Source organism: Dendropsophus ebraccatus, chromosome 9 (genome assembly GCF_027789765.1).
Source record: "Dendropsophus ebraccatus isolate aDenEbr1 chromosome 9, aDenEbr1.pat, whole genome shotgun sequence".
In the NCBI taxonomy this organism is placed as follows: domain Eukaryota; kingdom Metazoa; phylum Chordata; class Amphibia; order Anura; family Hylidae; genus Dendropsophus; species Dendropsophus ebraccatus.
Genome location: NC_091462.1, coordinates 9671542 through 9694888, shown reverse-complemented (window position 1 = coordinate 9694888; position 23347 = coordinate 9671542). Strand labels below are relative to the sequence as shown.

The 23347-nt window shown below is 41.3% G+C and overlaps 2 protein-coding genes across 2 annotated transcripts in view; one reads left to right on the top strand and one right to left on the bottom strand.

Annotated features, from left to right (window-relative positions):
• EN1 (engrailed homeobox 1) overlaps nt 1-1407 on the bottom strand; it is an 18352-nt gene extending 16945 nt beyond the window's left edge. The window contains exon 1 of the mRNA XM_069985052.1: nt 1-1407. This exon is cut by the window's left edge and continues 310 nt beyond it. Coding sequence (XP_069841153.1) covers nt 1-63 — 63 coding nt within the window. The 5' untranslated portion in view covers nt 64-1407.
• The window catches only part of LOC138801744 (macrophage receptor MARCO-like), a 106847-nt gene that overhangs the window by 38012 nt on the left and 45488 nt on the right, over nt 1-23347 (top strand). The window lies entirely within an intron of this gene.

The window sequence follows — 23347 nt, the reverse complement described above, 5'->3', positions numbered from 1 at the left end:
CGGGGAGACCCCATTCTCCGCTTCACTGGGGGCTCCGGGACTGTGCTCCGTCTGATCCTCCATTGTTGCACCAACCAGCCCCGGAGCCCACCCGAGATGGGCGACCCTGGAGGAGTCAGCGCCGGCTGTGCCCGAGACTGTGGCCCGAATCTGCCCTAACAGCCCGAAATCCTCATCACAGCCTAATGCCCCCCAACACCCTCTGCCCTCACTGCTCCCTAATGGGGGGGGGGCCCTCCGTACACCCCAACACCCTCTGTCCTCACTGCTCCCTAATGGGGGGGGGGACCCTCCGTACACCCCAACACCCTCTGTCCTCACTGCTCCCTAATGGGGGGGGGGACCCTCTGTACACCCCAACACCCTCTGCCCTCACTGCTCCCTAATGGGGGGGGGGGCCCTCCGTACACCCCAACACCCTCTGTCCTCACTGCTCCCTAATGGGGGGGGGGACCCTCCGTACACCCCAACACCCTCTGTCCTCACTGCTCCCTAATGGGGGGGGGGACCCTCCGTACACCCCAACACCCTCTGTCCTCACTGCTCCCTAATGGGGGGGGACCCTCCGTACACCCCAACACCCTCTGCTCTCACTGCTCCCTAATGGGGGGGGGACCCTCTGTACACCCCAACACCCTCTGCCCTCAATGCTCCCTAATGGGGGGGGGACCCTCTGTACACCCCAACACCCTCTGCCCTCACTGCTCCCTAATGGGGGGGGGACCCTCTGTACACCCCAACACCCTCTGCCCTCACTGCTCCCTAATGGGGGGGGACCCTCTGTACACCCCAACACCCTCTGCCCTCACTGCTCCCTAATGGGGGGGGGGACCCTCCGTACACCCCAACACCCTCTGCCCTCACTGCTCCCTAATGGGGGGGACCCTCCGTACAACCCAATAAAGTGCTCCACAGTCACTGCACCCCGATCCTCCGCTTGCTGTCAGTCACCCCGATCTTCTGCTTGCTGTTAGTCACCCCGATCCTCTGCTTGCTGTCAGTCACCCCGATCCTCTGCTTGCTGTCACTGCACCCCGATCCTCCGCTTGCTGTCAGTCACCCCGATCCTCTGCTTGCTGTCACTGCACCCCGATCCTCCGCTTGCTGTCAGTCACCCCGATCCTCTGCTTGCTGTCAGTCACCCCGATCCTCTGCTTGCTGTCAGTCACTCCGATCCTCTGCTTGCTGTCAGTCACCCCGATCCTCTGCTTGCTGTCAGTCACTCCGCGCTCTCTGTCCCGTCTTCTCTCTCTGACTCCTCTTGCTTCTCCTCTGTACTTTTTCCCCCTCAGCCGGAAGCACGTGAGGCAGCTGCACGTGTGGGCGACCAATAGGAAGCCTGGAATATGCCTGACATTCCTGCGAGCGACCAATGGGAGCGCAGAGATCTGACGCCAAATAGTCGTGTCCCTGGAAATATCTATATCATAATCCACAAGATGGGCTGAGCTCCCAGCAACATAACAATCATCATCATCATCAGGATACTACTACAGTGTGACGTCATGGTCATATAGCATATACAGTACACAACAGCGACCGGACCTATAATAATAAGTAATGGGTGACTACTATACTGTGCTACCATATAATACTACACCATATATATTAGATTACTACTATACTGTGCTACCATATAATACTACACCATATATATTAGATTACTACTATACTGTGCTACCATATAATACTACACCATATATATTAGATTACTACTATACTGTGCTACCATATAATACTACACCATATATATTAGATTACTACTATACTGTGCTACCATATAATACTACACCATATATACCATATGTTACACAGAAGACTCCGGACCCCGCTGTACATAACATATATACCACATGTCATTATTTGTTATGTACGATAGAATACTACAATTATTCTGTATATGACATTATACGGCACTAATATCACCCGATATATGAAATATAGAGATACGTTTTATATAACATTATATATATAATACATAACACATAATATCAGCTATGTTATCTGCGTGTAGCATATGATAGTACTAAAAGCATCATCTTGTATATAGTGTATCTCACTAACACTCATGTATAACTGCAAGTACTACGGGGTATATAACATGAATAATACTATAAAACTGCTGATACCATCTCTATATAACATATAATAGTAATACTGCTCTGTATATAACATACAATACCTAATACTGCTCTGTATATAACATACACTAGTAATACTGCTATGTATATTACAGCTCTGTATATAACATACAATAGTAATACAGCTCTGTATATAACATATACTAGTGATACTGCTCTGTATATAACATACCATAGTAATACTGCTCTGTATATAACATAATAGTAATACTGCTCTGTATATAACATACAATACTGCTCTGTATATAACATATAATATTAATACTGCTCTGTATATAACATATAATAGTAATACAGCTCTGTATATAACATATAATACTAATACTGCTCTGTATATAACATATAATAGTAATACTGCTCTGTATATAACATATAATACTAATACTGCTCTGTATATAACATATAATAGTAATACTGCTCTGTATATAACATATAATACAGCTCTGTATATAACATATAATAGTAATACAGCTCTGTATATAACATATAATACAGCTCTGTATATAACATATAATAGTAATACTGCTCTGTATATAACATACAATACTGCTCTATATATAACATATAATACTAATACTGCTCTGTATATAACATATAATACTGCTCTGTATATAACATGTAATACTGCTCTGTATATAACATATAATAGTAATACTGCTCTGTATATAACATGTAATACTGCTCTGTATATAACATATAATACTAATACTGCTCTGTATATAACATATAATAGTAATACTGCTCTGTATATAACATACAATACTGCTCTATATATAACATATAATACTAATACTGCTCTGTATATAACATACAATAGTAATACAGCTCTGTATATAACATATAATAGTAATACAGCTCTGTATATAACATATACTAGTGATACTGCTCTGTATATAACATATAATAGTAATACTGCTCTATATATACCATAATAGTAATACTGCTCGGTATATAACGTACAATAGTAATACAGCTCTGTATATAACATATAATACTGCTCTGTATATAACATATAATAGTAATACTGCTCTGTATATAACATATAATACTAATACTGCTCTATATATAACATACAATAGTAATACTGCTCTGTATATAACATAATAGTAATACTGCTCTGTATATAACACAATAGTAATACAGCTCTGTATATAACATATAATAGTTAATACTGCTCTGTATATAACATAATAGTAATACTGCTCTGTATATAACATATAATACTGCTCTGTATATAACATAATACTGCTCTGTATATAACATATAGTAGTAATACTGCTCTGTATATAACATGTAATACTGCTCTGTATATAACATATAATAGTAATACTGCTCTGTATATAACATATAATAGTAATACTGCTCTGTATATAACATATAATACTGCTCTGTATATAACATATAATAGTAATACTGCTCTGTATATAACATATAATACTGCTCTGTATATAACATATAATACTGCTCTGTATATAACATAATAGTAATACAGCTCTGTATATAACATATAATAGTAATACTGCTCTGTATATAACATATAATACTGCTCTGTATATAACATATAATACTGCTCTGTATATAACATAATAGTAATACTGCTCTGTATATAACATATAATAGTAATACTGCTCTGTATATAACATATAATACAGCTCTGTATATAACATATAATAGTAATACTGCTCTGTATATAACATAATACTGCTCTGTATATAACATATAATACTGCTCTGTATATAACATATAATACTGCTCTGTATATAACATATAATAATAGTAATACTGCTCTGTATATAACACAATAGTAATACAGCTCTGTATATAACATAATAGTTAATACTGCTCTGTATATAACATAATAGTAATACTGCTCTGTATATAACATATAATACTGCTCTGTATATAACATAATACTGCTCTGTATATAACATACAATACTGCTCTGTATATAACATATAGCTCTGTATATAACATATAATAGTAATACTGCTCTGTATATAACATAATACTGCTCTGTATATAACATATAATACTGCTCTGTATATAACATATAATACTGCTCTGTATATAACATATAATACTGCTCTGTATATAACATATAATACTGCTCTGTATATAACATATAATAGTAATACTGCTCTGTATATAACATATAATACTAATACTGCTCTGTATATAACATACAATAGTAATACTGCTCTGTATATAACATAATAGTAATACTGCTCTGTATATAACACAATAGTAATACAGCTCTGTATATAACATATAATAGTTAATACTGCTCTGTATATAACATAATAGTAATACTGCTCTGTATATAACATATAATACTGCTCTGTATATAACATAATACTGCTCTGTATATAACATATAGTAGTAATACTGCTCTGTATATAACATATAATACTGCTTTGTATATAACATAATACTGCTCTGTATATAACATAATACTGCTCTGTATATAACATATAGTAGTAATACTGCTCTGTATATAACATATAATACAGCTCTGTATATAACATATAGTAGTAATACTGCTCTGTATATAACATATAATAGTAATACTGCTCTGTATATAACATATAATAGTAATACTGCTCTGTATATAACATATAATACTGCTCTGTATATAACATATAATACTGCTCTGTATATAACATAATAGTAATACTGCTCTGTATATAACATATAATAGTAATACTGCTCTGTATATAACATATAATACTGCTCTGTATATAACATATAATACTGCTCTGTATATAACATAATAGTAATACTGCTCTGTATATAACATATAATAGTAATACTGCTCTGTATATAACATATAATACTGCTCTGTATATAACATATAATACTGCTCTGTATATAACATAATAGTAATACTGCTCTGTATATAACATATAATAGTAATACTGCTCTGTATATAACATATAATACAGCTCTGTATATAACATATAATAGTAATACTGCTCTGTATATAACATAATACTGCTCTGTATATAACATATAATACTGCTCTGTATATAACATATAATAGTAATACTGCTCTGTATATAACATAATACTGCTCTGTATATAACATGTAATACTGCACTGTATATAACATAATAGTAATACTGCTCTGTATATAACATATAATAGTAATACTGCTCTGTATATAACATATAATACAGCTCTGTATATAACATATAATAGTAATACTGCTCTGTATATAACATAATACTGCTCTGTATATAACATGTAATACTGCTCTGTATATAACATAATAGTAATACTGCTCTGTATATAACATATAATACTGCTCTGTATATAACATATAATACTGCTCTGTATATAACATAACACTGCTCTGTATATAACATATAGTAGTAATACTGCTCTGTATATAACATAATACTGCTCTGTATATAACATATAGTAGTAATACTGCTCTGTATATAACATAATACTGCTCTGTATATAACATATAATACTGCTCTGTATATAACATGTAAAGCTATTAATACCACGTTTAATATAACATAATATTATTACACTACTGTCTTTATCACATATGATACTACTGATATCAGGCTGTGTATTTATATGCAACATATAATATTATTACTATTCCCTGTACATTATATACTACGATCCTGTATATAACATGTATACTACTGATACCTCTCTGTATAAGATAACACTACTACACCACATTCTATATCACATACTACTTCTACCCCCTGCACAGAACACACATCAATGCCACGTTGTATATAACATGTGATACTTCTAATATCAGACTGTAGATAACATTATACAATACTAGTAATAACAGTCTGTATAGAACGTAATATTGATACCATTCCTTGTACAACATATACTACTATAAACATTGTATATACCATTTGCACTATATATATCTATATTTGTATATAACATAAGATGCTACCAATATACCATCTGTATACGATTACGTGTATAACATACCCGGTGTATACAGATATATAATGTTTATATGATACTAGAAATAACACAGTATCGATGTACAGCATGTGATGCCACCATTATACTCCACATAATAGGAGAAATAGCAGCCGGTATATACAGCGTATAATAATAATACTTTGTATACATCATATAACACCACTATATAACTGTATATAATACCAGTAGTAGCTCTTACTGTCATACTACATAATAAGAAGGGGAATAATACTCTTTCTATATTAAACTACTAGAAACATCTGTAATATATAATAACCTGAAGATAGAAACTCCGCAACACTGGTAATAACCCACAGACTATATAATGACGAGCAGAAGCTGCGATCCTCCAGCCAGGAGGGTGTAACCTATTCTATACATTCTATGGAGTGTACCAAACCACAACAACAACTATTACTACCTACTATTACCTGTACTACTACTACTACCTGAACTACTACTACCACCACCATCACCACCTACTATTACCTATACTACTACTATTACCTGTACTACTACTACCACCACCATCACCTACTACTACTACCTATACTGCTACTATTACCTATACTACCACCACCATCACCTACTACTACTACCTATACTACTACCACCACCATCACCTACTATTACCTATACTACTACTATTACCTGTACTACTACCACCACCATCACCACCTACTATTACCTGTACTACTACTACTACCTGTACTACTACTACCACCACCATCACCTACTACTACTACCTATACTACTACCACCACCATCACCACCTACTATTACCTATACTACTACTATTACCTGTACTACTACCACCACCTACTATTACCTGTACTACTACCACCACCATCACCTACTACTACTACCTATACTACTACCACCACCATCACCACCTACTATTACCTATACTACTACTATTACCTGTACTACTACCACCACCATCACCTACTATTACCTATACTACTACCACCACCATCACCATCTATTACCTATACTACTACTATTACCTGTACTACTACCACCACCATCACCTGCTACTACTACCTATACTACTACTATTACCTGTACTACCACCACCACCATCACCTACTATTACCTATACTACTACTATTACCTGTACTACTACCACCACCATCACCTACTATTACCTGTACTACTACTATTACCTGTACTACTACCACCACCATCACCTACTATTACCTATACTACTACTATTACCTGTACTACTACCACCACCATCACCTACTACTACCTATACTACTACCACCACCATCACCTACTATTACCTATACTACTACCACCACCATCACCTACTATTACCTATACTACTACCACCATCACCACCTACTATTACCTATACTACTACTATTACCTATACTACTACTATTACCTGTACTACTACCACCACCATCACCACCTACTACTACCTATACTACTACCACCACCATCACCACCTACTACTACCTATACTACTACCACCACCATCACCTACTATTACCTATACTACTACCACCACCATCACCTACTATTACCTATACTACTACCACCACCATCACCACCTACTACTACCACCACCATCACCATCTATTACCTATACTGCTACTATTACCTATACTACTACTATTACCTATACTACTACCACCACCATCACCTACTATTACCTGTTCTACTACTATTACCTGTACTACTACCACCACCATCACCTACTATTACCTATACTACTACTATTACCTGTACTACTACCACCACCATCACCACCTACTATTACCTGTACTACTACTACTACCTGTACTACTACTACCACCACCATCACCTACTACTACTACCTATACTACTACCACCACCATCACCACCTACTATTACCTATACTACTACTATTACCTGTACTACTACCACCACCTACTATTACCTGTACTACTACCACCACCTACTATTACCTATACTACTACTATTACCTGTACTACCACCACCACCATCACCTACTACTACCTATACCACTACTGGCCGTCCTGATACTATTATTATTACCTATACTACTATTATTACTCCCTATTATTACCTATACTAATATTATTACTCCCTATTATTACCTATACTAATATTATTACTCCCTATAGGACCGATACTACTGATTCTACCTATACTACTATTATACTCCCTATTATTACCTATACTACTATTTATTACTCCCTATTATTACCATATAACGTACTATGATTACTCCCCTATTATTACCGATACTACTATTATTACTCCCTATTATTACCTATACTACTATTATTACTCCCTATTATTGCCTATACTACTATTATTACTCCCTATTATTACCTATACTACTATTATTACTCCCTATTATTACCTATACTACTATTATTACTCCCTATTATTACCTATACTACTATTATTACTACTTATTATTACCTATACTACTATTATTACTCCCTATTATTGCCTATACTACTATTATTACTCCCTATTATTACCTATACTACTATTATTACTCCCTATTATTGCCTATACTACTATTATTACCTATACTACTATTATTACTCCCTATTATTACCTATACTACTATTATTACTCCCTATTTGCCTATACTACTATTATTACTCCCTATTATACCTATACTACTATTATTACTCCTATTATTACCTATACTACTATTATTACTCCCTATTATTACCTATACTACTATTATTACTACCTATTATTACCTATACTACTATTATTACTACTTATTATTACCTATACTACTATTATTACTCCCTATTATTACCTATACTACTATTATTACTCCCTATTATTGCCTATACTACTATTATTACCTATACTACTATTATTACTCCCTATTATTGCCTATACTACTATTATTACCTATACTACTATTATTACTCCCTATTATTTACCTATATTACTATTACTCCTATTATTACCTATACTACTATTATTACTCCCTATTATTACCTATACTACTATTATTACCTATACTACTATTATTACCTATACTACTATTATTACTCCCTATTATTACCTATACTACTATTATTACTCCCTATTATTACCTATACTACTATTATTACTCCCTATTATTACCTATACCACTACTGGCCCTCCTGATACTATTATTATCGATACTATAATCGATGTTTCTCCTATATAATGCTATAGCTGCTGGCTGTAACTAGCTCAGGATGCTACCACCTTGGCCCAGCAATGTCCGGCTGAGAATAACAACCGCGGGTGATAATAGAGAGTGTGTGTATGTCGCCATACAGATGTCCCCAGTCCGGCAGCGGAGGGGGAGGGGCGGCAGGCATCCTCCTTGTCTCCTGGGTGTTTTAGTGCAGCAGATATATACGGCTCAGATACCTTGTGATACACTGTATCCCCGGGCTGCGCTCCTCTCCTTACAGAAGGATCGGAGGATCGGCTCCTGGAGCTGTAATACACCTTACCTCACAGGGATATGGCTGATATTATACTATCCCTCATACACGGGAACATAAGGATATATGTGCCTCTTACATCATAGATCCCCTATATACCCAATACTGAGACCCTTACATCATAGATCCCCTATATACCCAGTACTGAGACCCTTACATCATAGATCCCCTATATACCCAGTACTGAGACCCTTACATTATAGATGCCCTATATACCTAGTACTGAGACCCTTACATCATAGATCCCCTATATACCCAGTACTGAGACCCTTACATCATAGATCCCCTATATACCCAATACTGAGACCCTTACATCATAGATCCCCTATATACCCAGTACTGAGACCCTTACATCATAGATCCCCTATATACCCAGTACTGAGACCCTTACATTATAGATGCCCTATATACCCAGTACTGAGACCCTTACATTATAGATCCCCTATATACCCAGTACTGAGACCCTTACATCATAGATCCCCTATATACCCAGTACTGAGACCATTACATTATAGATCCCCTATATACCCAGTACTGAGACCATTACATTATAGATCCCCTATATACCCAGTACTGAGACCCTTACATCATAGATCCCCTATATACCCAGTACTGAGACCATTACATTATAGATCCCCTATATACCCAGTACTGAGACCATTACATTATAGATCCCCTATATACCCAGTACTGAGACCCTTACATCATAGATCCCCTATATACCCAGTACTGAGACCCTTACATCATAGATCCCCTATATACCCAGTACTGAGACCCTTACATTATAGATCCCCTATATACCCAGTACTGAGACCCTTACATCATAGATCCCCTATATACCCAGTACTGAGACCCTTACATTATAGATGCCCTATATACCTAGTACTGAGACCCTTACATCATAGATCCCCTATATACCCAGTACTGAGACCCTTACATCATAGATCCCCTATATACCCAATACTGAGACCCTTACATCATAGATCCCCTATATACCCAGTACTGAGACCCTTACATCATAGATCCCCTATATACCCAGTACTGAGACCCTTACATTATAGATGCCCTATATACCCAGTACTGAGACCCTTACATTATAGATCCCCTATATACCCAGTACTGAGACCCTTACATCATAGATCCCCTAGGTATTACCCAGTACTGAGACCATTACATTATAGATCCCCTATATACCCAGTACTGAGACCATTACATTATAGATCCCCTATATACCCAGTACTGAGACCCTTACATCATAGATCCCCTATATACCCAGTACTGAGACCCTTACATCATAGATCCCCTATATACCCAATACTGAGACCCTTACATCATAGATCCCCTATATACCCAGTACTGAGACCCTTACATCATAGATCCCCTATATACCCAGTACTGAGACCCTTACATTATAGATGCCCTATATACCCAGTACTGAGACCCTTACATTATAGATGCCCTATATACCCAGTACTGAGACCCTTACATCATAGATCCCCTATATACCCAATACTGAGACCCTTACATCATAGATCCCCTATATACCCAGTACTGAGACCCTTACATTATAGATGCCCTATATACCCAGTACTGATACCCTTACATCATAGATCCCCTATATACCCAGTACTGAGACCATTACATTATAGATCCCCTATATACCCAGTACTGAGACCCTTACATCATAGATCCTCTATATACCCAGTACTGAGACCCTTACATCATAGATCCCCTATATACCCAATACTGAGACCCTTACATCATAGATCCCCTATATACCCAGTACTGAGACCCTTACATCATAGATCCCCTATATACCCAGTACTGAGACCCTTACATTATAGATGCCCTATATACCCAGTACTGAGACCCCTTACATTATAGATCCCCTATATACCCAGTACTGAGACCCTTACATTATAGATCCCCTATATACCCAGTACTGAGACCCTTACATCATAGATCCCCTATATACCCAGTACTGAGACCCTTACATCATAGATCCCCTATATACCCAGTACTGAGACCCTTACATCATAGATCCCCTATATACCCAGTACTGAGACCCTTACATCATAGATCCCCTATTAACCCAGTACTGAGACCCTTACATTATAGATCCCCTATATACCCAGTACTGAGACCCTTACATTATAGATCCCCTATATACCCAGTACTGAGACCCTTACATCATAGATCCCCCTATATACCCCAGTACTGAGACCTTACATCATAGATGCCCTATCATACCCAGTACTGAGACCCTTACATCATAGATCCCCTATATACCCAGTACTGAGACCCTAATCATAGATCCCCTATATACCCAGTACTGAGACCCTTTACATCATAGATCCCCTATATTACCCATTACTGCCCTCTTACATCATAATCCCCTATATACCCAGTACTGAGACCCTTACATCATAGATCCCCTATATACCCAGTACTGAGACCCTTACATCATAGATCCCCTATATACCCAATACTGAGACCCTTACATCATAGATCCCCTATATACCCAGTACTGAGACCCTTACATTATAGATGCCCTATATACCCAGTACTGAGACCCTTACATTATAGATCCCCTATATACCCAGTACTGAGACCCTTACATCATAGATCCCCTATATACCCAAGTACTGAGACCCTTACATTATAGATGCCCTATATACCCAGTACTGAGACCCTTACATCATACCATACTGGCCTTCCCCTGCATCAAACACACTACCTCTGTCTGTCTGTCTGTCCTCTATAGACTTCTGAATGCCGGAACCGTTTGACTCCAAATTTGGCGCAGCGGGTACATGGGTGTCCGGGAAGATTACAGCATGGGGCCCTTCCTTGCCAGATGTACAGGAGGGGGATGGGGAAAACAACCTCTAGAAATGACTGGGAGAATCTCCAGCACACTGCATACACAGGTGTCTCCCCAGCAATGCACAGGTGAGGGGATCAGCCTCAGCCACAACTATAGAGACGTAAATGTGCAGATCCTGAGCATCACAGACCAGGAGAACACCTCCATACAAATAGATGGGAGAATGTTCTGGAGATCAGTGATACCTCACACAGATAATGTCAGTGTCTGACCATACCCCCCTACACACACACACACACCCACCACACACACACACACGTCCTATACACACACACAAGTCCTATACACACACACAAGTCCTATACACACACACGTCCTATTCACACACACACACACGTCCTATACACACACACACACACACACAACCACACATCCTATACACCACATACCACCCAACCACACATCCACACACACATACAACCACACATCCTATACACACACACACGTCCTATACACACACACACACACACACACACGTCCTATACACACACACACGTCCTATACACACACACGTCCTATACACACACACACACACACACACACGTCCTATACACACACACACACACACACACACACACACAACCACACATCCTATACACACACATACACACACACAACCACACATCCTATACACACACATACACAACCACACATCCTATACACACACACACGTCCTATACACACACACACACACACACACACGTCCTATACACACACACACAACCACACATCCTATATACACACACACACACGTCCTATACACACACACACACAACCACACATCCTATACACACACACACACACACACATCCTATACACACACGTCCTATACACACACACACATGTCCTATACACACACACACACACACACAACCACACATCCTATACACACACACACACAACCAAACACATCTATACACCACACAACCACCATCCTATACCACACACAACCACACATCCTATACACACACACACACACACACCCACATCCTATACACACACACACACAACCACACATCCTATACACACACACACGCACACGTCCTATACACACACACACACACACAACCACACATCCTATACACACACACACGCACACGTCCTATACACACACACACGTCCTATACACACACACACACACACAACCACACATCCTATACACACACACATCCTATACACACACACACAACCACACATCCTATACACACACACACGTCCTATACACACACACACATGTCCTATACACACACACGTCCTATACACACACACACACACAACCACACATCCTATACACACACACAACCACACATCCTATACACACACAACCACACATCCTATACACACACACATACACACAACCACACAACCTATACACACACACAACCACACATCCTATACACACACACACACACAACCACACATCCTATACACACACACACGTCCTATACACACACACGTCCTATACACACACACACACACACACACAACCACACATCCTATACACACACACACACACACACGTCCTACACACAAACACACACACACACATGTCCTATACACACATACACACACACAACCACACATCCTATACACACACACACACACACACACACACACACACAACCACACATCCTATACACAACACACACACTACGTCCTATACACACACACACCATACGACCTATACACCACACAACAACAACCACACATCCGATACACACACACAACCACACATCCTATACACACACACACACATCCTATACACACACACAACACACACAACCACACTCCTATACACACACGTCACATACACACACAGTCCTATACACACACACACACACACACAAACACACATCTATCTCACACACACACCACACCCACACACGTCCTACACACAAACACACACACACCATGTCCTATACACACACCTACCACACACAACCACACATCCTATACACACACACACACGTCCTATACACACACACAACCACACATCCTATACACACACACAACCACACATCCTATACACACACACACACACAACCACACATCCTATACACACACAACCACACATCCTATACACACACACACACACACAACCACACATCCTATACACACACAACCACACATCCTATACACACACACACACGTCCTATACACACACACACACCACACACACAACCACACATCCTAGACACACACACAACCACACAGTCCTGATACACCACACACACACACACCACACATCCTATACACACACAACCACACATCCTATACACACACACACACACACACACACACACAACCACACATCCTATACACACACACACACACGCACACAACCACACATCCTATACACACACACAACCACACATCCTATACACACACACACACAACCACACATCCTATACACACACACACAACCACACATCCTATACACACACACAACCACACATCCTATACACACACACACCCCACCCACACATCCTATACACACACACACGGTCCTATACACACACACACAACCACACATCCTATACACACACACATGTCCTATACACACACACACAACCACACAGCCTATACACACACACACCACCACATCTATACACACACAACCACACATCCTACACACACACACACCACACACAACCACACAGTCCTATACACACACACACACACACTCCTATACACACACACCCACACGTCCTATACACACACACACACGTCCTATACACACACACACACGTCCTATACACACACACGTCCTATACACACACACACACACACACACAACAACACATCCTATACACACACACACACACACACACACGTCCTACACACAAACACACACACACACATGTCCTATACACACATACACACACACAACCACACATCCTATACACACACACACGTCCTATACACACACACACACACACACACAACCACACATCCTATACACACACACAACCACACATCCTATACACACACACACACACACAACCACACATCCTATACACACACAACCACACATCCTATACACACACACACACACACACACGCACACAACCACACATCCTATACACACACACACACACGCACACAACCACACATCCTATACACACACACAACCACACATCCTATACACACACACACACACACACACATCCTATACACACACACACACACAACCACACATCCTATACACACACACAACCACACATCCTATACACACACACACCCACACCCACACATCCTATACACACACACACGTCCTATACACACACACACAACCACACATCCTATACACACACACATGTCCTATACACACACACACAACCACACATCCTATACACACACACACCCACACATCCTATACACACACAACCACACATCCTACACACACACACACACACACAACCACACATCCTATACACACACACACACACGTCCTATACACACACACCCACACGTCCTATACACACACACACAACCACACATCCTATACACACACACACACGTCCTATACACACACAACCACACATCCTATACACACACGTCCTATACACACACACACATGTCCTATACACACACACACACGTCCTATACACACACACACACACACACACAACCACACATCCTATACACACACAACCACGCATCCTATACACACACACAACCACACATCCTATACACACACACACACACACACACATCCTATACACACACACACACACACACCACAACCACACATCCTATACACACACACACATGTCCTATACACACACACACGTCCTATACACACACACAACCACACATCCTATACACACACACACACACACACATGTCCTATACACACATACACACACACACAACCACACATCCTATACACACACACACACATCCTATATACACACACACACACACACACACAACCTATACACACACACACACACATCCTATACACACACACACACACACAACCACACATCCTATACACACACACACGTCCTACACACACACACACGTCCTATACACACACACACACGTCCTATACACACACACACAACCACACATCCTATACACACACACACGTCCTATACACACACACACAACCACACATCCTATACACACACACACATACGTCCTATACACACACACACACATACGTCCTATACACACACACACAACCACACATCCTATACACACACACACAATCACACATCCCATACACACACACACACAACCACACATCCTATACACACACAACCACACATCCTATACACACACACACACGCACACAACCACACATCCTATACACACACAACCACACATCCTATACACACACACAACCACACATCCTGTACACACACACACATAACCAAACATCCTATACACACACACACATACACCCCCCCCACACATCCTATACACACACACAACCACACATCCTATACACACATACGTCCTATACACACACGTCCTATACACACATGTCCTATACACACACACAACCACACATCCTATACACATACACACACACACAACCACACATCCTATACACACACACACATACACCCCCCCACACATCCTATACACACACACAACCACACATCCTATACACACATACGTCCTATACACACATGTCCTATACACACACACAACCACACATCCTATACACATACACACACACACGTCCTACACACACACACGTCCTATACACACACACACACACACACAACCACACATCCTATACACACACACACACGTCCTATACACACACAACCACACATCCTATACACACATCCACATACGTCCTATACACACACACACACACAACCACACATCCTATACACACACACACAACCACAGATCCTATACACACACACACACACACACACACACACGTCCTATACACACACACACACATCCTATACACACACACACACACAACCACACATCCTATACACACACACACACACACACACAACCACACATCCTATACACACACACACGTCCTACACACACACACAACCACACATCCTATATACACACACACACACACACACCTATACACACACACGTCCTATACACACACACACACAACCGCACATCCTATACACACACAACCACACATCCTATACACACACACACGTCCTTTACACACACACACACACACACACGTCCTATACACACACACAACCACACATCCTATACACACACACAACCACACATCCTATACACACACACACACACGTCCTATACACACACACAACCACACATCCTATACACACACACGTTCTATACACACACAACCACACATCCTATACACACACACAACCACACATCCTATACACACACACACAACCACACATCCTATACACACACACACATACACCCCCCTCACACATCCTATACACACACACAACCACACATCCTATACACACACGTCCTATACACACACACAACCACACATCCTATACACATACACACACACACGTCCTACACACACACACACACACACACGTCCTATACACACACACACACACAACCACACATCCTATATACACACACACACGTCCTATACACACACAACCGCACATCCTATACACACATCCACATACGTCCTATACACACACACACACACACAACCACACATCCTATACACACACACACAACCACACATCCTATACACACACACACATCCTATACACACACACACACAACCACACATCCTATACACACACACACACACACAACCACACATCCTATACACACACACACGTCCTACACACACACACAACCACACATCCTATACACACACACACACACATCCTATACACACACGTCCTATACACACACACACAACCACACATCCTATACACACACAACCACACATCCTATACACACACACACACGTCCTTTACAACCACACACACACACACGTCCTATACACACACACAACCACACATCCTATACACACACACAACCACACATCCTATATACACACACGCACACGTCCTATACACACACACAACCACACATCCTATACACACACACACACATCCTATACACACACACACACAACCACACATCCTATACACACACACACAACCACACATCCTATACACACACACAAAACCACACATCCTATACACACACACACAACCACACATCCTATACACACACACACAACCACACATCCTATACACACATACGTCCTATACACACACGTCCTATACACACATGTCCTATACACACACACACAACCACACATCCTATACACACACACACACACACGTCCTACACACACACACACGTCCTATACACACACACACACACACACTCAACCACACATCCTATACACACACACACAACCACACATCCTATACACACACACACAACCACACATCCTATACACACATACGTCCTATACACACACGTCCTATACACACATGTCCTATACACACACACACAACCACACATCCTATACACATACACACACACACGTCCTACACACACACACGTCCTATACACACACACACACACACACACAACCACACATCCTATACACACACACACGTCCTATACACACACAACCACACATCCTATACACACATCCACATACGTCCTATACACACACACACACACACAACCACACATCCTATACACACACACACAACCACACATCCTATACACACACACACAACCACACATCCTATATACACACACACAACCACACATCCTATACACACACACACACAACCACACATCCTATACACACACACACGTCCTACACACACACACAACCACACATCCTATACACACACACACACCACGTCCTATACACACACACACGTCCTATACACACACTCACACACAACCACACATCCTATACACACACACACGTCCTATACACACACACACACACAACCACACATCCTATACACACACACACGTCCTATACACACACACACACAACCACACATCCTATACACACACACACGTCCTATACACACACACACACACCCACACATCCTATACACACACACACACAACCACACATCCTATACACACACACACACACAACCACACATCCTATACACACACACAACCACACATCCTATACACACATACGTCCTATACACACACGTCCTATACACACACACAACCACACATCCTATACACATACACACACACACACACACGTCCTACACACACACACACACACACGTCCTATACACACACACACACAACCTATATACACACACACACGTCCTATACACACACAACCACACATCCTATACACACATCCACATACGTCCTATACACACACACACACACACACACACAACCACACATCCTATACACACACACACAACCACACATCCTATACACACACACACACACACACACACACACACGTCCTATACACACACACACACACACACACACATCCTATACACACACACACACACAACCACACATCCTATACACACACACACACACACACACACACAACCACACATCCTACACACACACACACACACGTCCTACACACACACACAACCACACATCCTATACACACATTCACACACACAACCTATACACACACACACACACACACACACACAACCACACATCCTATACACACACAACCACACATCCTATACACACACACACACGTCCTTTACACACACACACACGTCCTATACACACACACAACCACACATCCTATACACACACACAACCACACATCCTATACACACACACACACGTCCTATACACACACAACCACACATCCTATACACACACACCACAAACCACACATCCTATACACACACACAAAACCCACACATCCTATACACACACACACACAACCACACATCCTATACACACACACACAACCACACATCCTATACACACATACGTCCTATACACACACGTCCTATACACACATGTCCTATACACACACACAACCACACATCCTATACACATACACACACACGTCCTATACACACACACACACACACACACACTCAACCACACATCCTATATACACACACACGTCCTATACACACACAACCACACATCCTATACACACATCCACATACGTCCTATACACACACACACACACAACCACACATCCTATACACACACACAACCACACATCCTATACACACACACACAACCACACATCCTATACACACACACAACCACACATCCTATACACACACACACACACACACACACACACAACCACACATCCTATACACACACACACGTCCTACACACACACACAACCACACATCCTATACACACACACACACCACGTCCTATACACACACACACGTCCTATACACACACACAACCACACATCCTATACACACACACACGTCCTATACACACACACACACAACCACACATCCTATACACACACACACGTCCTATACACACACACACACAACCACACATCCTATACACACACACACACACAACCACACATCCTATACACACACACACACACACAACCACACATCCTATACACACACACACACAACCACACATCCTATACACACATACGTCCTATACACACACGTCCTATACACACACACAACCACACATCCTATACACATACACACACACACACACGTCCTACACACACACACACACACACACGTCCTATACACACACACACACACACAACCTATATACACACACACACGTCCTATACACACACAACCGCACATCCTATACACACATCCACATACGTCCTATACACACACACACACACACACACACACACACAACCACACATCCTATACACACACACACAACCACACATCCTATACACACACACACACACATACACACACACACGTCCTATACACACACACACACACACACACACACATCCTATACACACACACACACACAACCACACATCCTATACACACACACACACACACACACACAACCACACATCCTACACACACACACACACGTCCTACACACACACACAACCACACATCCTATACACACATTCACACACACAACCTATACACACACACGTCCTATACACACACACACACAACCACACATCCTATACACACACAACCACACATCCTATACACACACACACACGTCCTTTACACACACACACACGTCCTATACACACACACAACCACACATCCTATACACACACACAACCACACATCCTATACACACACACACACGTCCTATACACACACAACCACACATCCTATACACACACACACAACCACACATCCTATACACACACACAAAACCACACATCCTATACACACACACACACAACCACACATCCTATACACACACACACAACCACACATCCTATACACACATACGTCCTATACACACACGTCCTATACACACATGTCCTATACACCACACAACCACACATCCTATACACATACACACACACGTCCTACACACACACACACGTCCTATACACACACACACACACACACACTCAACCACACATCCTATATACACACACACGTCCTATACACACACAACCACACATCCTATACACACATCCACATACGTCCTATACACACACACACACACACAACCACACATCCTATACACACACACACAACCACACATCCTATACACACACACACAACCACACATCCTATACACACACACAACCACACATCCTATACACACACACACACACACACACACACACAACCACACATCCTATACACACACACACGTCCTACACACACACACAACCACACATCCTATACACACACACACACCACGTCCTATACACACACACACGTCCTATACACACACACAACCACACATCCTATACACACACACACGTCCTATACACACACACACACAACCACACATCCTATACACACACACACGTCCTATACACACACACACACAACCACACATCCTATACACACACACACACACAACCACACATCCTATACACACACACACACACACAACCACACATCCTATACACACACACAACCACACATCCTATACACACACACACACACACACGTCTTACCTTCCTCCTCTGAGCTGTTCCTGTGCTGTTAGTGTAGTAGGTGTGTAAGCCTCGGCCAATGTTTGTAACTGTTGCTTGTTGTGATGCCAGTGCTAGTCCAGCACACAGGTGTAATGTTGGTGCCTGTTTTATATATGGCCGGCTTGTATTCCCCAAAATGGAGGGAAGAGGATATTGTCACATGGAGCCAGGCCAGAGCACGGCCAAAGAACGGCTCTGAGCCAGTGGCGTAGCTATTATGAAGGCAGGGAAGGCGACTGCTATGGGGCCCCTGCAGGAAGGGGGCCCGAGGAAGCCTGCCCTGCCTTCATGGTAGGTACCCGGCTCCCCCAGGGGTCCAGAGAGGAAGAGGGACCCCCACTGCACTGTTCAGCCCCCTCACTGTAGTGCCGGGTGTGCGGGCTGAACAGAGGACCAGGACCTGCCAGACGGCACAGGAGATGGATGAAGGACCTTTGGGTCACATGATCCAAAGGTCCTCGATACTTCTATGTGAAGATCAGCCCAGACTACAGGAGGAGGAGAGGGGAAGCCTGGGAGCTGTAAGTGCTGAGTATGTGTGTCAGTGAGTGTATATATGTATCTGTGGGTATATGTATATGTCAGTGTGTGTATATATGTATCTGTGTATATATTTATATGTCAGTATGTGTATGTATCTGTGGCTATATGTGTGTGTGTATGTCAGCAGTGTCTGTAACACTGGTGTATATGTGTGTGTGTATGTATCTGTGGCTATATATATATATATATATAGTCTGTAACATTGGTGTATATGTGTGTGTGTGTGTTTGTGTATGTCAGTAGTGTCTCAAGTGATTGACAGGTTTGC